Raw genomic sequence first — 21,990 nt, forward strand, 5'->3', positions numbered from 1 at the left:
ACACACACACACACACACACACACACACACACACACACACACACACACACACACACACACACACACACACACACACACACACACACACACACACACACACACAGAGGTTTTGTAAAGGGCGACGAGGGGGTGTTACTTTCTGTCAGTGTCGTTTCTCAGACAGATTGTGTTCATTTCATGGCTCAGTCTTTATTGCGCTCTTGAAAAAAATAAATACGATGAAGTCTCTCACACACACACACACACACAGGCACACACACAGCTGTGTTATCAGAGTCCTCCGGGCCGAAACACGGCACAAGGTTGAGATCAGCCTGGCTGATCACAGTTGCCTCGGGTGTCTTTTCCAGGAACCGGCCGTGTGAATTTTGATCACACAACGCAAAGGTAGACTTCAAAGCCCCGTCTAGGCTCCTGCACTCACAACAGTACCTAAAGTGAGGAGCTGCAGAGTGGGCACAGAGTGTGTGTGTGTGTGTGTGTGTGTGTGTGTGTGTGTGTGTGTGTGTGTGTGTGTGTGTGTGTGTGTGTGTGTGTGTGTGTGTGTGTGTGTGTGTGTGTGTGTGTGTGTGTGTGTGTGCGTGCGTGTCTTCAGTGCAGTACAAGGGAATGCATTGTCAGAGTCACTTTTGGAGGCACTTTGGGTTTTTCTCTGCGTGTTTCTGTGTCTTCTGCGTGTGTGTGTGTGTCTTCTCCGCGTGTTTGTTTCTCCTCTGTGTGTTTGTGTGCGTGTCCTCTGTGTGTGTGTCTCCTCTGTGTGTGTGTGTGTGTGTGTGTGTGTGCTCTGCGTGTGTGTGTGTGTCCTCTGTGTGTGTGTGTGTCCTCTGTGTGTCCGCAGCTCGGCGTTTTAATGAGACTGTGTCTCTTATAATTAGTGGTTCTGATTAGCGCAGCCCGGTGTCCCCATGTCAACATGTGCCCTGCCTTCCGCCGCTAGGATGTTCTCACAGTTTAATACAACACACACACACACACACACACACACACACACACACACACACACACACACACACACACACACACACACACACACACACACACCTCTGCACACGCAATCACACACTATAATATAATACAATACAATAACAGAAACCTGGTCCCACGTTGAAAAATCCCAAAGTTACCATTTCATAACAAAATTGGGCATCGGTTGGAATATCGTAAGAGAATAGTAATATTTCATTCTGCCAGGCAGAACGGGAGTGTACTTTGGCGGGTTTCCTGGGTAAAGTACCCCCGTTTAGCGTAGTTCGTAAGCCGGTCGGTAAGAAGGGTTCAGAGGACACAGGAGGGGGGGGGTCCGGGGGGCTTTGGGCTCCGTGCGCCCACTCCATTTCGTCAGTCACCCTGAATGGCAATGCTGATGAGTCCGTAATGGACCCGCTTAATTATCCCGATATTAAAACCGTGGGCACAGGGAGGGCCCCCGGTGGGGGGTGGACGAGGAGGTGGGGAGGACTCAAACTCTCACCAGGCCCGCTCGGCTGACTGCAGGCGCGCTCCTTCAATTGCGCGTGTGCCGATGCTCCTCTCGTCCCCTGATCAATCTGCGTTAGCCCTTTTATAAGAGCGTTTATGATGGGGAAAGTGCAGCAAAACACTCTTTCACACTTCTTTGGCACCTGGTGTGAAGGGTGCTTAGTTAAACAGTCCGGTTTAGGGGTTCTTCGTGGCGGGGTCTTTCATTTCATTTAGTCTGAATGGGAGTACACTCCAGCTCCCCCCTAAGTGGTTTATCCGCGGGGTCTCGTGGAGTCAGGACGGGGGAATTGATTTTAGGAATGCTTGATGTCGATTTTAGGATTGCTTTTGAGTAAAGTTCTATCAAGAATGTTCTTTTCCATTACCCGCCTCTCATTCCTCTTAATTATCTCCGCTATCAAGTTCCAATATTTTATTCTTTTTTCTTGTTTCTCTTGATCTCACTCTTGCTTTATAATCCGTTACTAATTCCTTTGTTTCTGTCTGGTCGTTTGGCTATTTGTTGATTTGTTGTTCATTCTTTCTTATGTCCTTCCTTCCTTCCTTCCTCAAATCCTCACTTCCTTCTTTCCTTCCTCATATTCTCTCAGCCTTCACCTTTCAATGTCTCCATCGTCCCTGGTTCCCTGCTAACCCCACTCCTCCTCTCCTCCCCTCTCCTCCCTCTTCTCCCCTCTCCAGTCAGCTCCTGCACGACTTCTACACCTGCTTTTCCCCCGAGAAGCTCCAGAAGCAGAAGGTCATCTCCATGACGGAGATTGTCAGCAGCCGTCTCTTCCAGAAACAAGGTGTGTGCGACCTCATCCACAGGTCCCAGGGCGCTCCCCTGATGTGACGGTTCCTAAATGTCTTATCGAGACAATCACCTGCCATGTTTAATGTCAAGAAAAGTGGTTGTTGGGCGTTTGCCATCAGGGTATATCAGCCGGGCTGCAGGCTGTTTAAAAAAGCAAAGCAAAACCAATCATAATCTGAATAGGTATTAAGAATGCCTTAAGTACGTCAGTGTGTGTACATGTGTGTATGCCCTGTGGGGAGGTATAGTTTCAACTCTGAGCAGGATTTAGTATTTGTATACTATGGCTAAACAAAATGTCGCTGATCAATAATTAACCAATATTCAAATATCGCAGATAAATATTTAACCAGTATGCAAACAACCGTAGTTACATCTATCACTTCCAGTGCAAGGTATTGGAGGTCTCCTGTAATTCCTTATTCACACTTACAGCAAATCAGACACTCCCCCCACACCACAATCAGCGTAATGGAGCTTGGTCGTCCAGCCTGTTATTACAGTCAGAGCAGAGTAGAGAGCTGCTAATGAGCTCAGCTTCCCCTCCAAATCGCTCCGTGCCTTTAATCCTTCCAAAGTCTTTTGACGTTGTACTTCACCACCTCTGGTGATTGGAAGAGGTCACAGCTCAGATGCCATCACCCACAGCAGATGCATCTCACCAAAATCCAGGTCAAAATCTGTTGGTTGGTTCCGATCTGAGAGCTGTCAATTGTCTTGTACGCCCTGCACCAACCCACCTCCAATCCTGCCCCAAACAAGCCAGACGCAATTACTATTCTGCTTGAAGATGTGTTTGAAAAAACATTAAAAATAGTAAGTGTCATGATTGAACTATTTACTCCGAGGAAGATGGCCGTCCCCGGCCCTTTGTGTTGGAAGTGGCGTGTCGCTACACACTGGGGCTCATTAATGAGGTAACCAGGCGCTGGCCATCACTCAACTCAACCATAATACGGGGGCTTAATGAGCTTGCAGTGGGCGATCAAATAGGGATGACAGTGCAGATACGGTGGGTTTCTGGTTCTCCTGGACCACGCTACGACAGCCCGTTAACTAGTCTCCGCGGTGCTTACTGGGCCCATAGACAAAGGCACTCACTCTTTCTCCATAATGGATGTTCTCATTCTCTCCCGGGCTGGTTCTCTCTCTGTCTTTCTCTCTCTCTCTCTCTCTCTCTCTCTCTCTCTCTCTCTCTCTCTCTCTCTCTCTCTCTCTCACTCCCACTCTCACTCTCACTCTCACTCTCACTCTCACTCTCACTCTCTCTATAACTATAACTCGATGGGAGCCTCCCTCCTGTAGTTTGTCGGCACTGCTGTGTTGTTAATACGGTTGGGGCCTTTGTATCAGTGCACATATACGTATACATATGCGTGAAGATGTATCTCCCGGTTGCGATGGCTGCAATTGAATTGTTCTTCAATTCGATTCAAAAACCTCTGTGCAACCTCACTGCATCGCAGATGATCCAATCAGGGGGTCCGTGGGAGCTTTACCCCCGCACCCTCGATAGCAAAGGAACAGAAAGCCGGTCGGGTCAGGCGCGAGCCGATTGCCCGGCCAGGGCACAGCATCGATCGCCCGGGCTCAGGTGATTGGCCACCTGTCCCAGAAGCCACAGAACCACTCTGTCTTGGCTAAGAAGGAGGAATGGAGGAGCGAGAAGTGCAGCGGGCCGGTAATCACAGAAAGAGACGAGGAGGTGGGGGCAGGAAGGCCAAAAATCAGGAGATCGGGGGGCGAGGGAAGGGTTGGCTAAGAGTGTGAAGATATGGGCCGTTGTTTCAGAGGAAATCATTTGCTGTGTCTACTCCCCAGAGGAAGCTGTAGTGCCTCCATGATGGAAGTCTGTGAACTCGTTCCAAGAAACAGATTAGCTCCCTCGGTAAAACAAGACTTTTCCATCAGCCCACCTGTACTTGTGACCTGATCACTCCCGTGTCTCCTGTTGATATCGATATGTACCCTATTAGAGTTGTGAGAGAGAACGGAACGGAAGGCCGGAGCCGCTGTGCTGAAAGGGGACGGGGGGGAGGGAGTGGGAGTGAGAGAGAGATGACACGACGGTTAGTAAAAGAGACATGGTGGACGAGATGGGGCAGGGAGTGATGAGTGATCGGGGGCTGGCGAAAGGGGCGGGGTCGGCTGGGCAACGGGCTACAAGGGATTTACGGGGAAGGCGGACATAAATGGAGACCCGATGAGCGATGGCCCTGGTGATGTAACCGAGCTTCTCCAAAAGAGCTTTTCAAAAAAGCCTATTTTTCTCGAGGAGGCGAGGAGGCAGTAAGTGGGCTAGGTGAAAGGAGGAGAGACACGGAGCGTATGTCCGAGCCGGATGGTCAAATTGTTTCCATGCTCAAATCTGTCTTGTGCACGAACAACAACAACTCACGACCACAGCCCAGGCAAACTGCAGTGGTCAGCAACTCTGTGCCGACAACATCTTGTATTTCACACACCCACGCGTGCGCACACACACACACACACACACACACACATCCTCACTTTGGCATTCATCTCTCTCCATTCCCCCTCCGCACACACACACATGCACACGCACACACACACATATCCATTACCTGTCGTCAATTTCTCTCCCATGCCCTTACACACACACAGACAAACACACACACCGACACCAACACACACGTCCACACACACAACACACACACACATGCACAGACACACATCCGTTCTCGGTTGTCAATTTCTCAACTTCCACCAGCCATACACGCACACACACCCACACACATACACACATATTGAGTGATCAATTCCTCTCCCATCCCTTTCCACACACACACACACACACACACACACACACACACACACACACACACACACACACACACACATACACACACACACACACACACACACACACACACACACACACACACACACACACCCATTCTCTATCGCCAATTGTTCAACTTCCACCAGCCACAAACACCCCCACACGCCTCCCGGACCACCCTTCTTCCAATTATTTTAGTATTCATTTCTTTATCCAACCACCCCTTCCATTTGAAGCCCCAGCAGGCCAAATGAGGGCTGACACCGGGTGTAATTGAGATTCATCTTAGCATCGGGATGCTAATCAGAGCTTCCGCGTGAGCATGGGGGGTGCCTAGACCCTCCCATCCCCTCTGTCCTTTACTATCAGTTCACGGGTGGGGCTGAAATATGCAGGGGGGCTGAATTATGCATTTATAACAGCTAATGGCCCCCGGTGCCCTATCACTGAGCAGCATTCCATATTTAATACCTCATACCTGTGTGTGTGTGTGTGTGTGTGTGTGTGTGTGTGTGTGTGTGTGTGTGTGCGTGCGTGTGTGTGCCTGCATGGTTAAAAAAACAAAATAAACGTTGTTGATAAGAAACCGAACATCACAGCGGACCACTTGTCAATCTGCTCGCAACTCTGGAGAGATGAGTCAGAGTTGTGTGTGTTTGTGTTTGTGTGTTTGTTGGTGTCGGTGTCGGTGTCGATGTGTATGTTTGTGCAGGTTTCAAGGTCTCGCTAAGTTATGCATGTGTTTTGAGCAAGGATTAAAGCGTTTGCAGTGTGAGTTGCTTTAACGCCGTGATTACGTTTAATTTGGGCTGGGGAGGTGAATTGTATTAATAAGTTATGTCTCGGAGGCATGTCGTCCTTTATGGTATGCTGGTTGGTGTATGGTTTTCTTTTTCGTATTTTAAATAATTTATTAACACTGATTATGCACAGGGGACCGTTGATATTGGACACAGCTTTAAGAAGATCAGGAGAGTTTAATCGGATCTACGAAACTCGTTGAGTGTGTGTGTGTGTGGGTGTGTGTGTGTGTGCGCGCGCGTGTGCGTGTCAGTGTGCATGGGCGTGTGTGAGTGTGAGTGCACGTGCGCGCCCATTGGCCAAGATTAGATAATAACATTCCAAATGCTACCACTTCATCGCTAACAGCTGATTGGGCAATGCACACTTTCCACATGAGTTTTTATGGCCTGGTGATAAAGTTTGTCCGTTTAGTGGACGATAAGTTAATGCATGACCTCAAATGACTGTGTGTGTGTGTGTGTGTGTGTGTGTGTGTTGATGTGTGCACGATGCCTTGGATCAGCATGTGCATTTTTCCTCGTAAGCAGTCGACACCACAGGCCATGGGTGCTTCCAAAACGTTCCCCTGATTTATACAGAATACGTTCCTGAGATTAAGGGTCCTGGCTGTACATACTTCAGTCTCTCCTTCTCTCTTTCAGTTGCTCTCTCTCTCTCTCTCTCTCTCGCTCTCGCTCTCGCTCTCTCTCTCACACTCTTGCTCTTGCTGTCTTTCTATCAGTCTATCTCTTTCAGTCTCTCTCTATCTGTCTCTCTATCCTCACTGCCTCTGTCTCTCTCTCTCTCTCTCTCTCTCTCTCTCTCTCTCTCTCTCTCTCTCTCTCTCTCTCATCTAGACACACAATGCCATCATATGGGTAAATCTGGTCTTCAGACTGAATTACATTTACTCTGGAGCATTACGGCTCACTTTAGGCAAATTATTTTGCTGTCAGGCAATCACTGTGACATATTGAGATCATCAATTCTGATAGAGACGGATAGGTAGATAGAGATAGATAGAGAAAGATGTATAGAGAGAGAGAGAGAGAGAGAGAGAGACAAAAAGAGAGAGAGTTGGAGAGGGAGAGAAAAAAACAAATACACACACAACAAGGGGCTCCGTTGTAGCAAGAGGCCAGGGGAAGACGTAACAGCTAATGGGCTTTAGGCTCACAGTCACACTGCTTCTATTACATATCTTTATATCATCAGCCACCCCACTATTCTCAGGGTCTCTTACGATGAAGCTGGTCAAAGGGTCAGACTCCACACCAGACCTCCATCACCCCCCACCTCTCCGCTCAATACACCCCTGCGGTCCTTATCACAGCGGGGCCAAATCGCTCCGGCTACCTTCTCCTCGGGTCCTCCCCATCAACACTGCCCTCCCGCCGCGCTGAATGACATTACACTGCGGAGAGGCGCTGCTGCATCTTAAACAGGCTCCATGTCAACAGATCCTCCAGCCTGTAATGAAGACGGTGGGGGCAGCCGTCACGCTGCCCCATGGCACGGGCTAACAAGAGCTGACCTCCGCGCCGCTCCCCCACGGCCCGGCCTCAATGCGTGGCCCCAGCCCCCCACACTGTGTGCCCCCCCCCCCCCACACTGTGTGGCCCCCACCCACTCCCTTTACCTTCCATTGCACCGACACCTGAAGGACTCCGGTCTTTTTGCGGACGGTGGTGACGGCGGTATCAACACACAGAAGCGGATCCGAATTTGGCTCCTCGGGTTGTGAGGGAGAACAGTGGCAGGGAGGGAGGGGGGCCGGCCCGGGGTGGCCGGGGGGGGGGGGGGGTTAGTGTTGCTCTCGTCAGCCCCCCGGGGTGCTGGCACTCCAAGGGTGTAGTGACATAACACACGCACGCCACTCTGTGATTAATGGGGCTGACTGATGGACTGAACGGCTATTATCCACTGGATTTAATCAGCAGTGAGTGGTCTCCGACCGAACCGACCCCCCCCCCCCCCCCCCCACCCCCCGCCCCCCGACCCCACATTTTTCTGAACTAATCAGCATTAGCGACAGGTGACTAAGGGGCTTCAGTCTCCTGCACTTCCGCGTGAGCTGGCACTGTCTCTGGACGGTGGGCCGAGTCCGAAACGCAAACGCTGTGAAGATGGAGTTAAGCAACCGAGGACTCTAACAGGGGAAAAAGGACACCCTTATAATGCATGGTCTGTTTTCACTTGAGGAAATGGCTCTATATACGAGTGTGTGTGTGTGTGTGTGTGTGTGTGTGTGTGTGTGTGTGTGTGTGTGTGTGTGTGTGTGTGTGTGTGTGTGTGTGTGTGTGTGTGTGTGTGTGTGTGTGTGTGTGTGTGTGTGTGTGTGTGTACGTTTTAGGAATACCTGGTCCATTAATATTGGTTCCTCCCAGAGGCTCTCGAATGAAGTGCTTGAGCTGTAATGCAGCAGCTGTCAACCTCGCTACTGCTGTGTCCATGTCTGTCACTATAGCCAGCAGGCACACACACACACACACACACACACACACACACACACACACACACACACACACACACACACACACACACACACACACACACACACACACACACACACACACACACACACACACACACACACACACACGCCTTCACGCATAAACTTCCCCAAACAAACACAAACAGACACTGAGGAGTGCCTGAAAACCTTGCATGCACACACAAACTCACCCAAACATTCCCACACACACCTGCGTAAAAACACAAACATGCCCACACACACACACACACACACACACACACACACACACACACACACACACACACACACACACACACACACACACACACACACACACACACTTGCACACATGCACCTCTGTCCTGCGTCCCTGTCCTGTCTGGGTTGGCCCTTCTCTCTGCTGTCAGCTGCGGTTTGCTCTAGCTCCGCCGTGTCCTTTGAAGCACTCCCTTCCGTCATGGACACACTGTCGTTGACCGATGTTCCAGATTGCTTTTATATGTTCATCGGTTTGTTTATTTGACAGTGGGGGCCGAAGCGCCTCAGCTAGGCGACTGTTCGCTGATGTGAAAGATCCAGACCTAGCCAGTATTGAATTTCCATCCGCTGTCCCCCAGAGTTTGTATCTTGTTTTCACTTACCAACAACACCATGGGACCCATTATACTGCGTGTCTGTGTGTACGTGCGTGTGTGTGTGTGTGTGTGTGAGCATGCATGTGTCCATGCATGGGTACCGGCAGCGTGACCTGTGAGTGACAGCAAAGAGCTAATCAGCGACGATCATGTTGGAGCGTCTTTCTGCTTGCCTACCCAAAAGTGCCATGTTCCGTTGCTACGGCGATGAAGGTTCAGCGGATTTTTGAAGGTTAATTGGAATCAGGGGCACACATGCACACACAGACAAACAGACACACACACAGACACACACGCACACACATTTTAGAAAAACAGCATTAGTTGTCATTCATTGTCGAGGCTGGTGCATTCGGGGAGATCGTGGCTTCGAGGAGGGTGAGGATGAATAACCAGATTGATGGTCGGATGGCTCTAATGGAGCGCAGTGAATTGCAGTTTAAAGTATGGAAAATAAAGACTCCCATTGTGCTTGCCCTTGGGTCGGGCGGGCCGACCGAGACAAGACGGAAGGCGAGGACAAAGAAGTCACAAAGACTACACAAATTCCTCGTCGCATCTTCAAGCCGTCAACTCGTGATCGGCAAAGTCAAACTGTCCCCCGGAAGTCGCCTAACTATCGGAAGGCAACTTCCTGTGGACGCACACACGCACCATGTTTAATAAGTCTTTCCTGTGTGTGTGTGTGTGTGTGTGTGTGTGTGTGTCTGTGTGTCTGTGTATGTGTCTGTGTCTATGTGTGTGTGTGTGTGTGTGTGTGTGTGCGTATGTGTGCGTGCGCGCCCGCACGTGACCGTTCGTACTTGCATGAGAATCACCGTTAGCCCCCTCCCTATTGACCAAGCTGTGAACAGGTGTGGCTCTTGGGCATTAGTTTACATGGAGGCAGTCACTTCATGACATAGTACTTAGCTGTTAGGCTGCGCCAGGAGCACAATTGCACATCAATCTCACGGCGGTACCATCGGCATTTCTCAGCTAGCGTCCTACCGTGGTGGGCTTGCCAGCGGACTAATTGATCAATCAAATCAGTATTCAGTGTGGTGGAGAGAGGGAGACACGTGTGTGTGTACGAGGGATGAGCAATTAGAGGGTGAGTCATAAAGTGAGATGCTAAGGGGACGCTGAGAGGAACATTTAAGGATGATAAACCGGGAATGCAATATAAACATGTTGTTTTGGCAAAGTACATTGATCTCCGAGCCCTCTCTTAAATAACAACTGGGTTTAAGAGCAAAATATGGATGATTTTTAAACATGAATATGCTAGCTCTGTCCAATTATGGATTTCTACTTGGCCGCGGTACTTGTCAACAATCCCGCTACCCTTCCCTGTTGCAGCTTATTACCGTTTTCTAAAGTTAAAAAGATTATTATGATTTGTATTACATTTTTGTTGATTGTTGTAAAACCACAAATGGGGAATGATTTGTGTTCATGTGTTGCCAAAGACACTGGCAGTGACATAGTCAGGTGACTATTCGATTCATAAAGCGGCTTCTCCAAAGACGCTAGGCTTATATGCTTTCATTGACTCAGCAGGTTGGATATTTGATCAAATCAAATTTCAGCGTAATTCAATTTGATTTTCCCTTGAAAAACTGGGAAAAAAACAGGAAAAGTAATGGGTTCAAGACTGTGTAGCTTATCGCACCATATGTACACAAACAACAATTCCCAGGGTGCAGTTCAACACGTAGGTTCTGAAGTTAAGCCTTTGGTTAATTTAGACAGCTGAGTCGATCCTGCAAAAGTCATTTTTTCATTGATCGGACAAAGTAAATTACGCCTCAGTCTTTTATCGATTTTCCAAGCAAAAAGTTGGCACATTAACTGATGTTTCATAGCTTCTCTCTCATGATCAGCCAACAATCGTCGAGGCTTATATGGTTGTCTAGAAGAGGTCATTGAAACAATATATAAAAAAACGTTTGCTCAGCAATGAAACAAAAAGGAAATAATCTCTTCCCTTCTATGATTCAAATATTATTTTCTGATTTTGGACAGAAGATGAGGCTCATTAAGGACCTATGACGGGGAGGAAATCTGAGGGGAGCCTTGCTGCCCAGCTCCATAGCCGAATGCTTCTCTTTCTAACGTCAGTATAGACAGTAGTAACTATCGTCACGGTTAGATTGAGCTTTTCAGGAAATTCTACAGCATCTGCATCTTGTATGGCTCACCCCGGAGAAGCGTGGCATCGTGGATAATTAAGGCGTGCATTGATTTGGAGGCCGAGCGCGCTGGGTAGAAGGATGACGCCACAAAGGCAGGGAATGAGCCGCCGCCGCCGCCGCCGCCGCCGCCGCCGCCGCCGCCGCCGCCGCCGCCGCCGCCGCCGGCTGCACGAGAAGGCGACAGCAGGCATTTGAATTTCAATAGAGATGTAGTCATGCGTTGAAAGGAAGAGGGATGGCGTGATAGATGAGAGGTGAAGGCAAAGAGACAGAGAGAGAGAGGGAGAGAGGGAGAGAGGGAGAGAGGGAGAGAGGGAGAGAGGGAGAGAGGAGGAGGAGTGGGTGTGTGTGTGTGTGTGTGTGTGTGGGGGGGGGTCCTCTTATTTAGGTGTCCTGAGTAATTGAAATATTATCGTATTACAGCATTGGTCGTTTCTGTCGGGATGGGAATGAGGTCGCCATTGCGGCCGCGGTGCAAAGATAACTGCCACTCGTTAACAGACGTGCAAATACAGAGATTGCATCCCCCACATACACACACACACATTTACACACATATTTACACGCACACACTCTCTATATCTCTCTCTCTCTTTGTCTCTTGCCCTCTCTTTCTCTCTCACTCTCCCGCTGTCTGACTCGCTCACTTACACAACCGAAAAGACTACATCTTTACACAATGTTACATCATAAAAGCTCAAAGCAAATATTCACAGAAGCTGCCATAATTGGACCAACATATGCATACATAAACACTCCACTGAATATATTTCATCAGGACAGTGTCAGATATTAACGCATCACAACCAACGAACAGGCCAAGACGATGCTAAAATACACACACTTATGCACGCATACACATAAACACACAGAAATCAATCAGACAATCAAACACCTGCCATGAATAATCCATATCATAGACTACAGTTAAGAGACAGCAGATGTTGGCCATTGAACAGAGATTATGACTCCAGACCGTCCAACACCTTGTCCATACGGGTCCGTGAGAAAGATAAGGACAATATTTAACAGCAGAAGACGGCTGCCTGTTGCATCCAGCTGTCACTCTGCTCCTGTGGGCATGGCCGTTTGCATGACAGATTGAAATAATACGCCATCACCGGGCTGCGATATCTAAAATACACACAAACACACACAAACTCACACACACACACACACACACACACACACACACACACACACACACACACACACACACACACACACACACACACACACACACACACACACACACACACACACACACACACAAATCCACTCTAGGGAATGTGTGATTCACAAACATTTGTTTGGTTGTATTTCGATTTTGTACAACTCGATTTGCCATGATGAATTCAGTGTAGGTACAAGCGACCGGTTTGTATTTGAGCAGCAAACATTTCTTCCGTATGTGTATGTGTACGGCTGTGTGTTTCTGTGTTTGTGTGGATGTGTGTGTCTGCATAAAAAGGAAACCACTGAATCGTTTGAGCAGATTGAATCTCACATGCCCCGCACCATTCAGTGGGGAGCACCTTGGCCACACCTTGAAAACTGCTGTCCAGGCCGGTGCTCCATTATAAGCTCTCTGGCCGTGGAACTCGGTCCGCTGTCGGAGCCAAGAGACGTCAGATGTCAGAGCCAGTTCACACCTCTCCACCTGTGCTCCACTCACACACTCACTCCGGTCTCCCTCTCTCCCTCTCTCCCTCACTCCCGTCTCTCTCTCTGCCCGAGCAGCCAACCCGAGCTGCAGGAGTCCTTGTTGCGCCCCGATCGACGACGATAAAGGACATTTCACACAGCAATAAAGTTGCGTGCCGGTTAAGGCGTGGGACCGGAAGGGCTGTCGTATCGGTTCCTGCGCTCCGCTTCACGGGATTGCGGCAGAAAGGACCCCTTCAGGTTTTCCACTGGTTGAAGCGGAAGGCCTCGAAACGTAATGAATTTCTTTGCTGAATGGGAAATAGAAGGTGGACAGGGTGCTGTGCCGCAGTCGGCTGACAGCGTCCCTTCTTCCTCAGGGCTGTGGCGCGTGATCAAAACCCATTTATCTGCTCGCCGGCTGGCTACAAACGTTAGTTCTTTATGCAGGTGGAGTAGAGTAAAATTGGATGCTTGGAGAAACAATCAAGGTCACTTAAATTATCCTTCCACCCCCTCCCCAAGCTGCCTCTCTTCTCCTCGCCTTCCTGTCATCGTTTTTTTCTCTTAGCACAGATAAAACACATCCATTTGTCCCCTACTGTGTTGCTCCCTTCATATAATCTCTCTCTCTTGTTCTCCTCTCTCTCTCTCTCTCTCTCTCTCTCTCTCTCTCTCTCTCTCTCTCTCTCTCTCTCTCTCTCTCTCTCTCTCTCTCTCTCTCTCTCTCTCTCTCTCTCTCTCTCTCTCTCTCTCTCTCTCTCTCTCTCTCTCTCTCTCTCTCCCTGTCTGCATTGACAGAGCACGTGTCTGGTTTTCTGATCCCTCCGATCCCTCCTTCTCTAAACTTTTCCCGCTCTTCACCCTCGCCACGGTCGCGCCGGTCGCCGCGGCGGGTCGCCGACACAGCTCCGTTAATAACGGGACTAACGAGCACGGCGTCCAAACGAGCTTTTAATGGGCTCCCACTTCTCTTCCTCGGTGCTGCCGCGGGGCAGCTCGGAGAGCGATGGACCCCCCTGTGTAGACGAGGGGGGCCGGACTCAAAGCGGCCCTAGCAACCGGGGCAGCGGGGAGACGGTGTCGCCGAGGTGACAACAACATGTTGATGAATGGCTGAGGAAAAGCGGGGGGAAAGAGTGAGCTTAGAGCCGGGAGGAACACGCAGAACAACAGGGGAAGCGTGTGAGTTGGGAGAAGAGAGATAGAGAGGGACGGAGAGATGGAGGGCGGGGAGGCAGTGAGTGAGTGACTGTGTTGAAGTGATGGATGTGTTGACGGGCTGGCCGACAGTGACAGACATCTGGAGCTCCATAAATAAAGGGAGGGGGGGGGGGGGGGGGGGGGGGGGAGGCGAACCTGGCCCCTCCGTCATGTCGTCTGCAGGCTCGGCTGGGTCTGTCTCTCGCTCTCGTGCTCTCTCTCTCTCTCTCTCTCATGCTCTCTCATGCTCTCTCTATCTCTCCCTCTCGCTGTCTCTGTCACTTTTTCTCTCTCTCTTGCTGTCCATCTCTGTCTCAGTCTCTCTCTCGCTCACTCTCTATCTCTTTCTGTGTGTCTCTCTCTCTCTCTCTCTCTCTCTCTCTCTCTCTCTCTCTCTCTCTCTCTCTCTCTCTCTCTTTCTGTATCTCTCCACTCTCTCTCCCTCACTCTCTATCTCTGTCTGTGTCTCTCTCTCTATCTCTGACTGTGTCTCAGTCTCTCTCTCTCCCTCGTCCTCTGTCTGTGTCTCTCTCCCGGCGGGTGCATCATTATTCAGCCGAGGGTATTGGTGAAGGTGTAAATCTGTCCTGGCGTGGTGAGAGCTGACTGCTTCACGATGCTGCAGGAGAGCACCTGCTTCTCTGGGCTAATTACGGAACATTGCTGATTCTTTTAATTTATTTTCTTCCCTGTTTTTGTCTGAAGGCAAAATAACAACAACCAATTAGTGCGAATACATCTTACATTCATAATAACGTCAACAACCACTGTTTGTTAATTAAAGGATATCGTTCTCATGTATGTGGTTAGTCCAAGTCTCCTTTCAGAAGAGACTTGGACTAACCACATACGATTCAGAAAAGTATTAAGTGTCTCACAGAGACGACCAGTTTCCTGCTTCAGCATTACACTGTATCACTGTGGCATACCTGGGCTCCTCCCATCATCTTACAGCCGATTGGCTCCTTGAGGAATAATGCAAAAGGCTGTTGCTAGGTACATATCATAATGACGCACCAAGATGGCTTGTTGTGATGGGGTTTTGGGCAACGCAGGCAGACGACACCGCTGGTTGAAATATATCTTCCAATCCCTTGATATAATGTGCCTTGCATTGTGTTGCTTTTCCGGAACGGCTGCAGTCAGCAGAAAATAACAGCAGCCTTATCCCGGGGAAGGGGAATGGCATCACATTATGAGCTTGACATGCATTTGAAATGACTAGCTGAGCTAAGACATTGCAATAACCTGAGGAGCGTTTTCATTTAACAAACAGCGAGTGTGAAAAAAGGCACCGCTACACCCTGCTCACATTTAGTTCCAGACATGTTCGTGTTTTCTGTAACAAAACCAACGGAGAGTACGTTTGAAAGTTTCCAACCAATCTCAAAGCAGTCACGGCGTAATCCCAACGACTAGCATCCGAAACGATTACAGCGACGCAGAATCGCCTACATCCCATTCCGTAGTTTCCGACAAAAAACAACAACTCCATATCCACTCCCATTTGATCTGCGGACGCCTTCTGTCTGGTTGTGTTTTCCCACAATGGATCCACCATGAGGACGATAGAAAGACTCCTAGCTAACTGCCGAAAGTCCTCCCCTAGTCCCTTCCCTCTTTGGCCTCATACTCCATATTTGTCGAGTTGGCATAGGTCCGGCCTAAGAGGAAACAGCCACTGCTGGGCGGTTTCCTCTTCCTCTCTGCTGAATGGCGTTTCCTAACCCTTTCATCGTCATCCTCAGAGTGCCGTGACGTGCTGCTACCCATGATGCTGCGGGAGCTGAGCGGGGCGCTGGCAACCATGGCCGACGGCCCGCACGACGAGCGCCGAAACAGTCTGGAGCTGCTCAACAACATCCTGGAGGTCCTGAGCCGGGACAACGTGGTGAGAACGCCCGCTTCCTGTCTCTCACGCACGCGCGCGCACCGCATGCACACGCGCAAATACGCACGCACGCACGCACACACACACACACTCGGAGTGTTGAAAGTGCTCACACACACACACACACACACACACACACACACACACACACACACACACACACACACACACACACACACACACACACACACACACACACACACACACACACACACTCAGAGTGCTCAGAGTGTTCAGACACTGTTCTCTATACGCTTCTCGTAAATCACTTGTCACCCTACAACGCTTTTATTTTGGAATTTCAGTTTGGCGAGCCAATCTGTTCGCTCAGTGGCAACCAGTGCGGTGGGAAACAACCAAACAGGTCGAAGAGCTTGCCTGCCTTATCCATGGCGCTCTTAGGCTATCGGATTTAGCTTTGGAAAGGTGGCCGCCGCGGCTACGCACTGAGCGGTTGAAACAAACCAAACTAATCGGCCCGTCTGATCGGGGACGCGATAATCGAGGAGACTAGACCTGACGGCGAGAGTGGCGAGTCAGCAGCCGGTCCTGGAACAATGCACACCTCTCTCTGTTCCTTAAAGCCACACAGCAGACAGAGAGGAGAGCCCCCGGCCCCTCTGACGGTCGATGGGGGACCCTCTGGGGTAATTACCAGCAGCTGTTCAGCTCTGCACTCATTGGTGGGTGTTTGCTGGATCGCCTCAGAGAGGCTGGGACCGGGGGCCTTGTGGAAGGGACATGGGGTTCTTTCCGTGGGGCTGATCCGTCACGGTTCTAGAACTGGCCGTCTCAAATTGGGGTATTCGGAATGATCGCAGGTGGTACTTGGAAGAACAAATCTGTTTTTTTGTTGTTCATATTGGTTATGAACCTTGATAAACTGGGCTGAATCCGTAGAGCTTCTTAGTAAAACTAATTTAAATCTGTATACTTGCACATAAATTTGGTCAATTTTCCCATTGACTGGCACAGATCCTCAGTGGAGCCCAAGCCAATGTGTCTCACTGAACTAAGAATTATCCATCTTTTTCCACACTTTCACTTTTGCTGGTGAAAAGTGTACTTTGCTGAAAACATATCTGAAGGGGGGCCCATCAATAAAATAGTTTGAGCACCACTGGTCTAGAAGGCTCTATTGGAGCATGCTACCATGTGGTTCAGTCAGCATGGAGTTTGTAGCGGGGGAGAGTGATTGAGGCAGTATTGCATTTCTTGGGCCCAGCCTTTGCATTACTTGATCATACAGGCTAGGTAGACTGAGAGTTTGCAGAGTCTAATCTCATTCGTCAGGCCAGAACCCATCGTTATATAATATACAATATATTTTTTCTGTGGCAATGAGATGAATTTTATTTTGCTTGGTTTAAACGCTTGAAAATAATCAATTGGTTTATCAAGGTTCCCATAGCGTTCTATAGGCTAAATGATGACCTCTACAAACAAATTAACTACCAACATTATGTCACCAATGTTATATTATAGGCGTCCATCCTATAATATAGACTTAAATAATACACCATAATTAGTATAGTACTAATTATGCTATGAATTCAAACAGTGGCCAGTCTCCCAGAGCTCCGTTCTGTCTGATTACGTATGGCTTTCACATCCGATCATGACAAAACGTGCATTAATACAGAGACGGTTGGAGAGTATCATTGATTGACATTTTAAAATACATGTGGAGGAGTTCCAGCGTATGGAACAAATGCGGTGCCATTCAATTGATCAGACAATGCACTGATGAGGCCAGCCAGAGAGAGCTTCTATGAGAAGAACAATGCTGTGCTCATTTAGCCCCCCCGTCCTCCTAATCGAACGTCATGCTGTTACACACGCGCAATTTTCCAGACAAAATGATTCAACTCTTAAATAACACGTTGACTAAACCTCATTCTATCAAAAGACTTGAATTGTTGAAGAATCGAGATCTCCCAAATGATAGTGTTTGAGAGAGGTCTGAGCATATCTGATCGCTTACAGAGAGAGATTGTCTTTAAATGGTCCAATATCTGAGAGATAAACCCTTTATTCAGTGCTGGCCGGCCAGAATCCTTCAAATCAGTTCATTATAACTGGTTTGAACAGCTCATAGTTTCGAACACTCTACTTTCTTCAAGGTGAACGTAATCACACAAGACCTTTTATAAGAATCCTTCGTTGTCATAAAGAGTCTTTGTAATCGGACACGGTTTCCCCGGTACAGCCTCAACGTGAGGCTGTTGATGAGCGTTCCCAGGGCAACCAGGGATGATGTGCTGGAGCCCTGAGGCAGCCCCGCCGGACTCTGCTCGGAGCGTGTTTCCCTTCACATTACACGGAGTCTCACCGGGCACTGGGGTGGGAGGATGTGTTTCGTCTCCAAGAACCCTGATCAACAGAGGGGTTCACACAGGGTTCCTCGCTGCAGGAGATGTATTCCAAAAGCACCTCCGCCCGTTTTCCAAAAGCACCCCCTGCCGGTTAGTTTCGGAGAAAATGAAGAAAAAGATTAAGTATTTTTTGCAGTGGGGGGAATGAATTGCAAATCAGTTTAGAGCTAAAAACCCTCCTGGAAAGCTAATGATAAATAATGTTGAGTGTGATAAATAATGTTTGCATAATCAACCAGCCGTCATGCTGTCATCTTGCTGCATTTTCAGCCTTCTTTGGTAGTTTCTTGATGGCCTTGTACACATTTGAAGATGAGGCTCTGGTAAGCATTTAGCTTTACATTTGATCAGAGCTCTTATTGGTAAGTACAAATGCTTTGGGAATAGGGCCATTCCTCCATTGAAGGCAAATTATATACTTATCACTTACAAAAAATCTGCTTGATAGAGTAAACCATATTCTATTACTCTAAACATCTGTGGGGCCTTCTCTGGGATTGTAGAATAAACAGTATCACTTATTATTTTAACAATGAAACATTCACACTTATAAATCAATTTTGACCCACAAACACAAATACGCACACATATTCACACACAAACACACAAAATGTGCATGCACGCTTATCCGCACGCAAGTATTATAACCTTACACACACTTACACAAACACACAACCTTACACACACTTACACAAGAACACAACCTTACACACAGTTATGGATGCACACACAAACCCAGACCAACCTTACCCATTGATATTGCTCATGGCCGGCTGAGCCTTTGAAGTGAAAGTATGGTTTAAACGTTTCTGTGTTTAAGGGGGGGCACTAATGCAGGGAGGGGGGGAAGAGAGCAAAAGTCTGACTGATACAAAGGGAATATGTACTTAGGAAGGAGACCGGTGTGAGGTTTAAGTTACTTGTAAAAAGAAAAGACCTAGAATCGTGTTTAACAGGAGAGACCTGAGCTGAACCTGGTGTTTATTGTGAAGCTATGTAAAGGCAAAAAGCAAGGTTCTTTCACAACATGAAAGCCTGTGACGGATTCCCCACCTCGCCATGACAGGAACACACACACGCGTACTTCTCATTGTGCTGGTGACATAAAAGGAACATTGTAATCCACCTGAGAGGACAGTCTTCGGGCGGAACATTGCACCGGCTCAAAGAGCAGCAACGCAAGAATCACTGGAAGAGAACCTCCATTTGGAACCTGTCCCCTTTCTCTGAAACACTTTGGTACTCATCCGTCCCATTGTATTACCTTCAAAGGTTGTTTGTATAAAGACTAGCTTCTGAGCACGTGAGGATAGACTAAATGTACATGGGTGTAGTGATTGTACAAGAATGTATTGGCTCAAAGGGGGCTGATCTACCCAGAAAGGCCTCACTTTTTAATACAACAACTGGTTCCTACAGGGATGGTAATTAAGTAGGACACACACAAACACATACACACACACACAGTAACATTCACACACATGTTGTGAGACACATAGTTTTGCTGTTGTAAGATTGGTTTTCTGCCTTTTCTATCGGACTCCAACAGGACTCTATATACACTACGGCCATTGTGAAACAAGACACGTTTTTATACCAGCCACAAACTCACCTTACAGTGAAAGAGCATCATATGAGGAATGAGTTTTAAAAGTTAAAGTGCCAAGGGATCGGACAAACTATTCCTAGAAAGAGAAAACTGGTACAACAAAAGGAAGCAGACATGAATGGAGGGACTCTCAAAGAGGAAACCAACAGGAGTTAGACTTATGCCAACTCAACACATATGGTGTTTGAGGCAAAAGAGGGAGGGACATGGGGAGGACTTTCAGCAGATAGCTATGAGTAATGTAATCGTCACCATGCTGGATCTATCCTGTTGATGTGTTGCCAGTGGTTGACATTGTGGTCTTATTGGCAATCCTACTCTGGCCAGATTGTTTGCCAAGCCCCCTATCTGTTTCATTGACTTTCTCATATGGTCCATTTCAGCTCTACGGTTTAACTGATGTTCTCTTGGTAAACACTGGCCATGTTTGTTCAACACTAGTGAAGATTATATGCAAATATGTGTTTTGTGCAGAAGTTAAACAAATATTTGCCTGTTGATCATTAATTAAAAGTTTGGATTAAACAGATTCTGAAAATCGAATTCACCTTTCCTCTCCTCTCCATCTCTATCTATCCTCTCTATCTCTCATCTCTATCCCTTTATCTTTCCTCTCTCTCTTCTTTCTCTCCTATTGATCTCTATCTCTCCTCTGTATCTCTCTCTCTCTCTCTCTCTCTCTCTCTCTCTCTCTCTCTCTCTCTCTCTCTCTCTCTCTCTCTCTCTCTCTCTCTCTCTCTCTCTCTCTTCCCTCTCTTCTCCATCTCTCTCCTCTCTATCTCTCTCCTATCTATCTATATCACTCTCTCTCTCTCCTCTCCATCTCTCTCTCTCCACCTCTCTCTCTCTCTCTCCTCTCCATCTCTCTCTCTCCACCTCTCTCTCTCTCTCTCTCTCTCTCTCTCTCTCTCCATCTCTCTCCTCTCCATCTCTCTCTCTCTCCATCTCTCTCCTCTCCATCTCTCTCTCTCTATCTCTCTCCTCTCCATCTCTCTCTCTCCTCTCCCTCTCTCTTTCTCTCTCTCTTCTCCATCTCTCTCTCTTTCTCTCTTCTCTCTCTCTCTCTCTCTCTCTTCCTCTCCTCTCCTCTCTCTCCTCTCCATCTCTCTCCTCTCCATCTCTCCTCTCCTCTGTTCAGTCCTCCTCTCCTTCCCCTCCCCTCCTCTCCCCATCCTACTCACCCCCTCTCCTGTGCTCCCTGGTATTTATTTAGTGGTTGCCTCCGTAGCTCAGCTGGGGGCGGGCGGCCAGGCGGTTGTCTGGGGGCTGGCGGGTGGGCCGTACCTGATTAAGTTGTCACGCCACAGATGTCTGTGAGCTCCCCACTGATGATGGCGGAGCGAGAAAGGACTCGAGGATGACAAACTGTGTGTGTGTCCGTGTGGGTGTGTGTGGATGTGTGTGTGTCTGTGTGTGAGGCGATGTGGGCATTTCTTTCCCCATTCATTGTTCAGAAAACCCAACAAGCACGCACACACGCACGCCGTCCACTTATTCTCGGAGCCTCCTGTTGCCAGGACAGATAATTAGCCAGCTGGGTAGGGTTTTAAATGAATGAACAGAGATCAATGTGTACTATGGTGCCCACTGTGGATGCGAGTACATTGTGTTTGACTCCGGCATGGATAAACGCTGGCTTTGTACTGGGGGACTGTCCAATATAGGCAGTGCACCTAAAGGATTCACCATTACAAACCACCAACAGCTGCACCTCATCAATGTGTCTGTTTGCGTGTGTGTGTGTGTGTGTGTGTGTTTTTGTGTGTGTGTGATTGTGTGTGTGCATGCATGCATGAGGCTGAGAGCGAGGTGCAAATGACGTACATGCCTGCGGAAAAGCAACACGCACACACCTGCACAAACACGAAACCACACACAAACACACACGTGCAGACTGCAATATCCTCACCCTTTGGAACGCACTCTGTCATCATTGGCCACGCGTCGCTGGCTCTAACATGCTTTAATCGCGCTCGCCCGGATCTCATTTGTCACTCCTTACAATCAACCATGTCTCAAGGACTGGGACACACACACACACACACACCGCAAGACCACCGCCAGCGCAGATGTAACGTATCTATTGGAGCCCAACGGGAGAGCAGCTGTTTGCCCA

At 48.6% G+C, this 21,990-nt stretch overlaps 1 protein-coding gene across 3 annotated transcripts in view; it reads left to right on the forward strand.

Annotated features, from left to right (window-relative positions):
• LOC130390881 (dedicator of cytokinesis protein 2-like) overlaps positions 1-21,990 on the forward strand; it is a 148,406-nt gene that overhangs the window by 58,984 nt on the left and 67,432 nt on the right. For all 3 annotated transcript variants that reach the window (XM_056601049.1, XM_056601051.1, XM_056601050.1), the window contains 2 exons: positions 2,164-2,270; positions 15,748-15,890. In XM_056601049.1, coding sequence (XP_056457024.1) covers positions 2,164-2,270; positions 15,748-15,890 — 250 coding nt within the window. The remainder of the gene's footprint in view (positions 1-2,163; positions 2,271-15,747; positions 15,891-21,990) is intronic.

This window comes from Gadus chalcogrammus, chromosome 10, assembly GCF_026213295.1.
Source record: "Gadus chalcogrammus isolate NIFS_2021 chromosome 10, NIFS_Gcha_1.0, whole genome shotgun sequence".
Lineage (NCBI taxonomy): Eukaryota > Metazoa > Chordata > Actinopteri > Gadiformes > Gadidae > Gadus > Gadus chalcogrammus.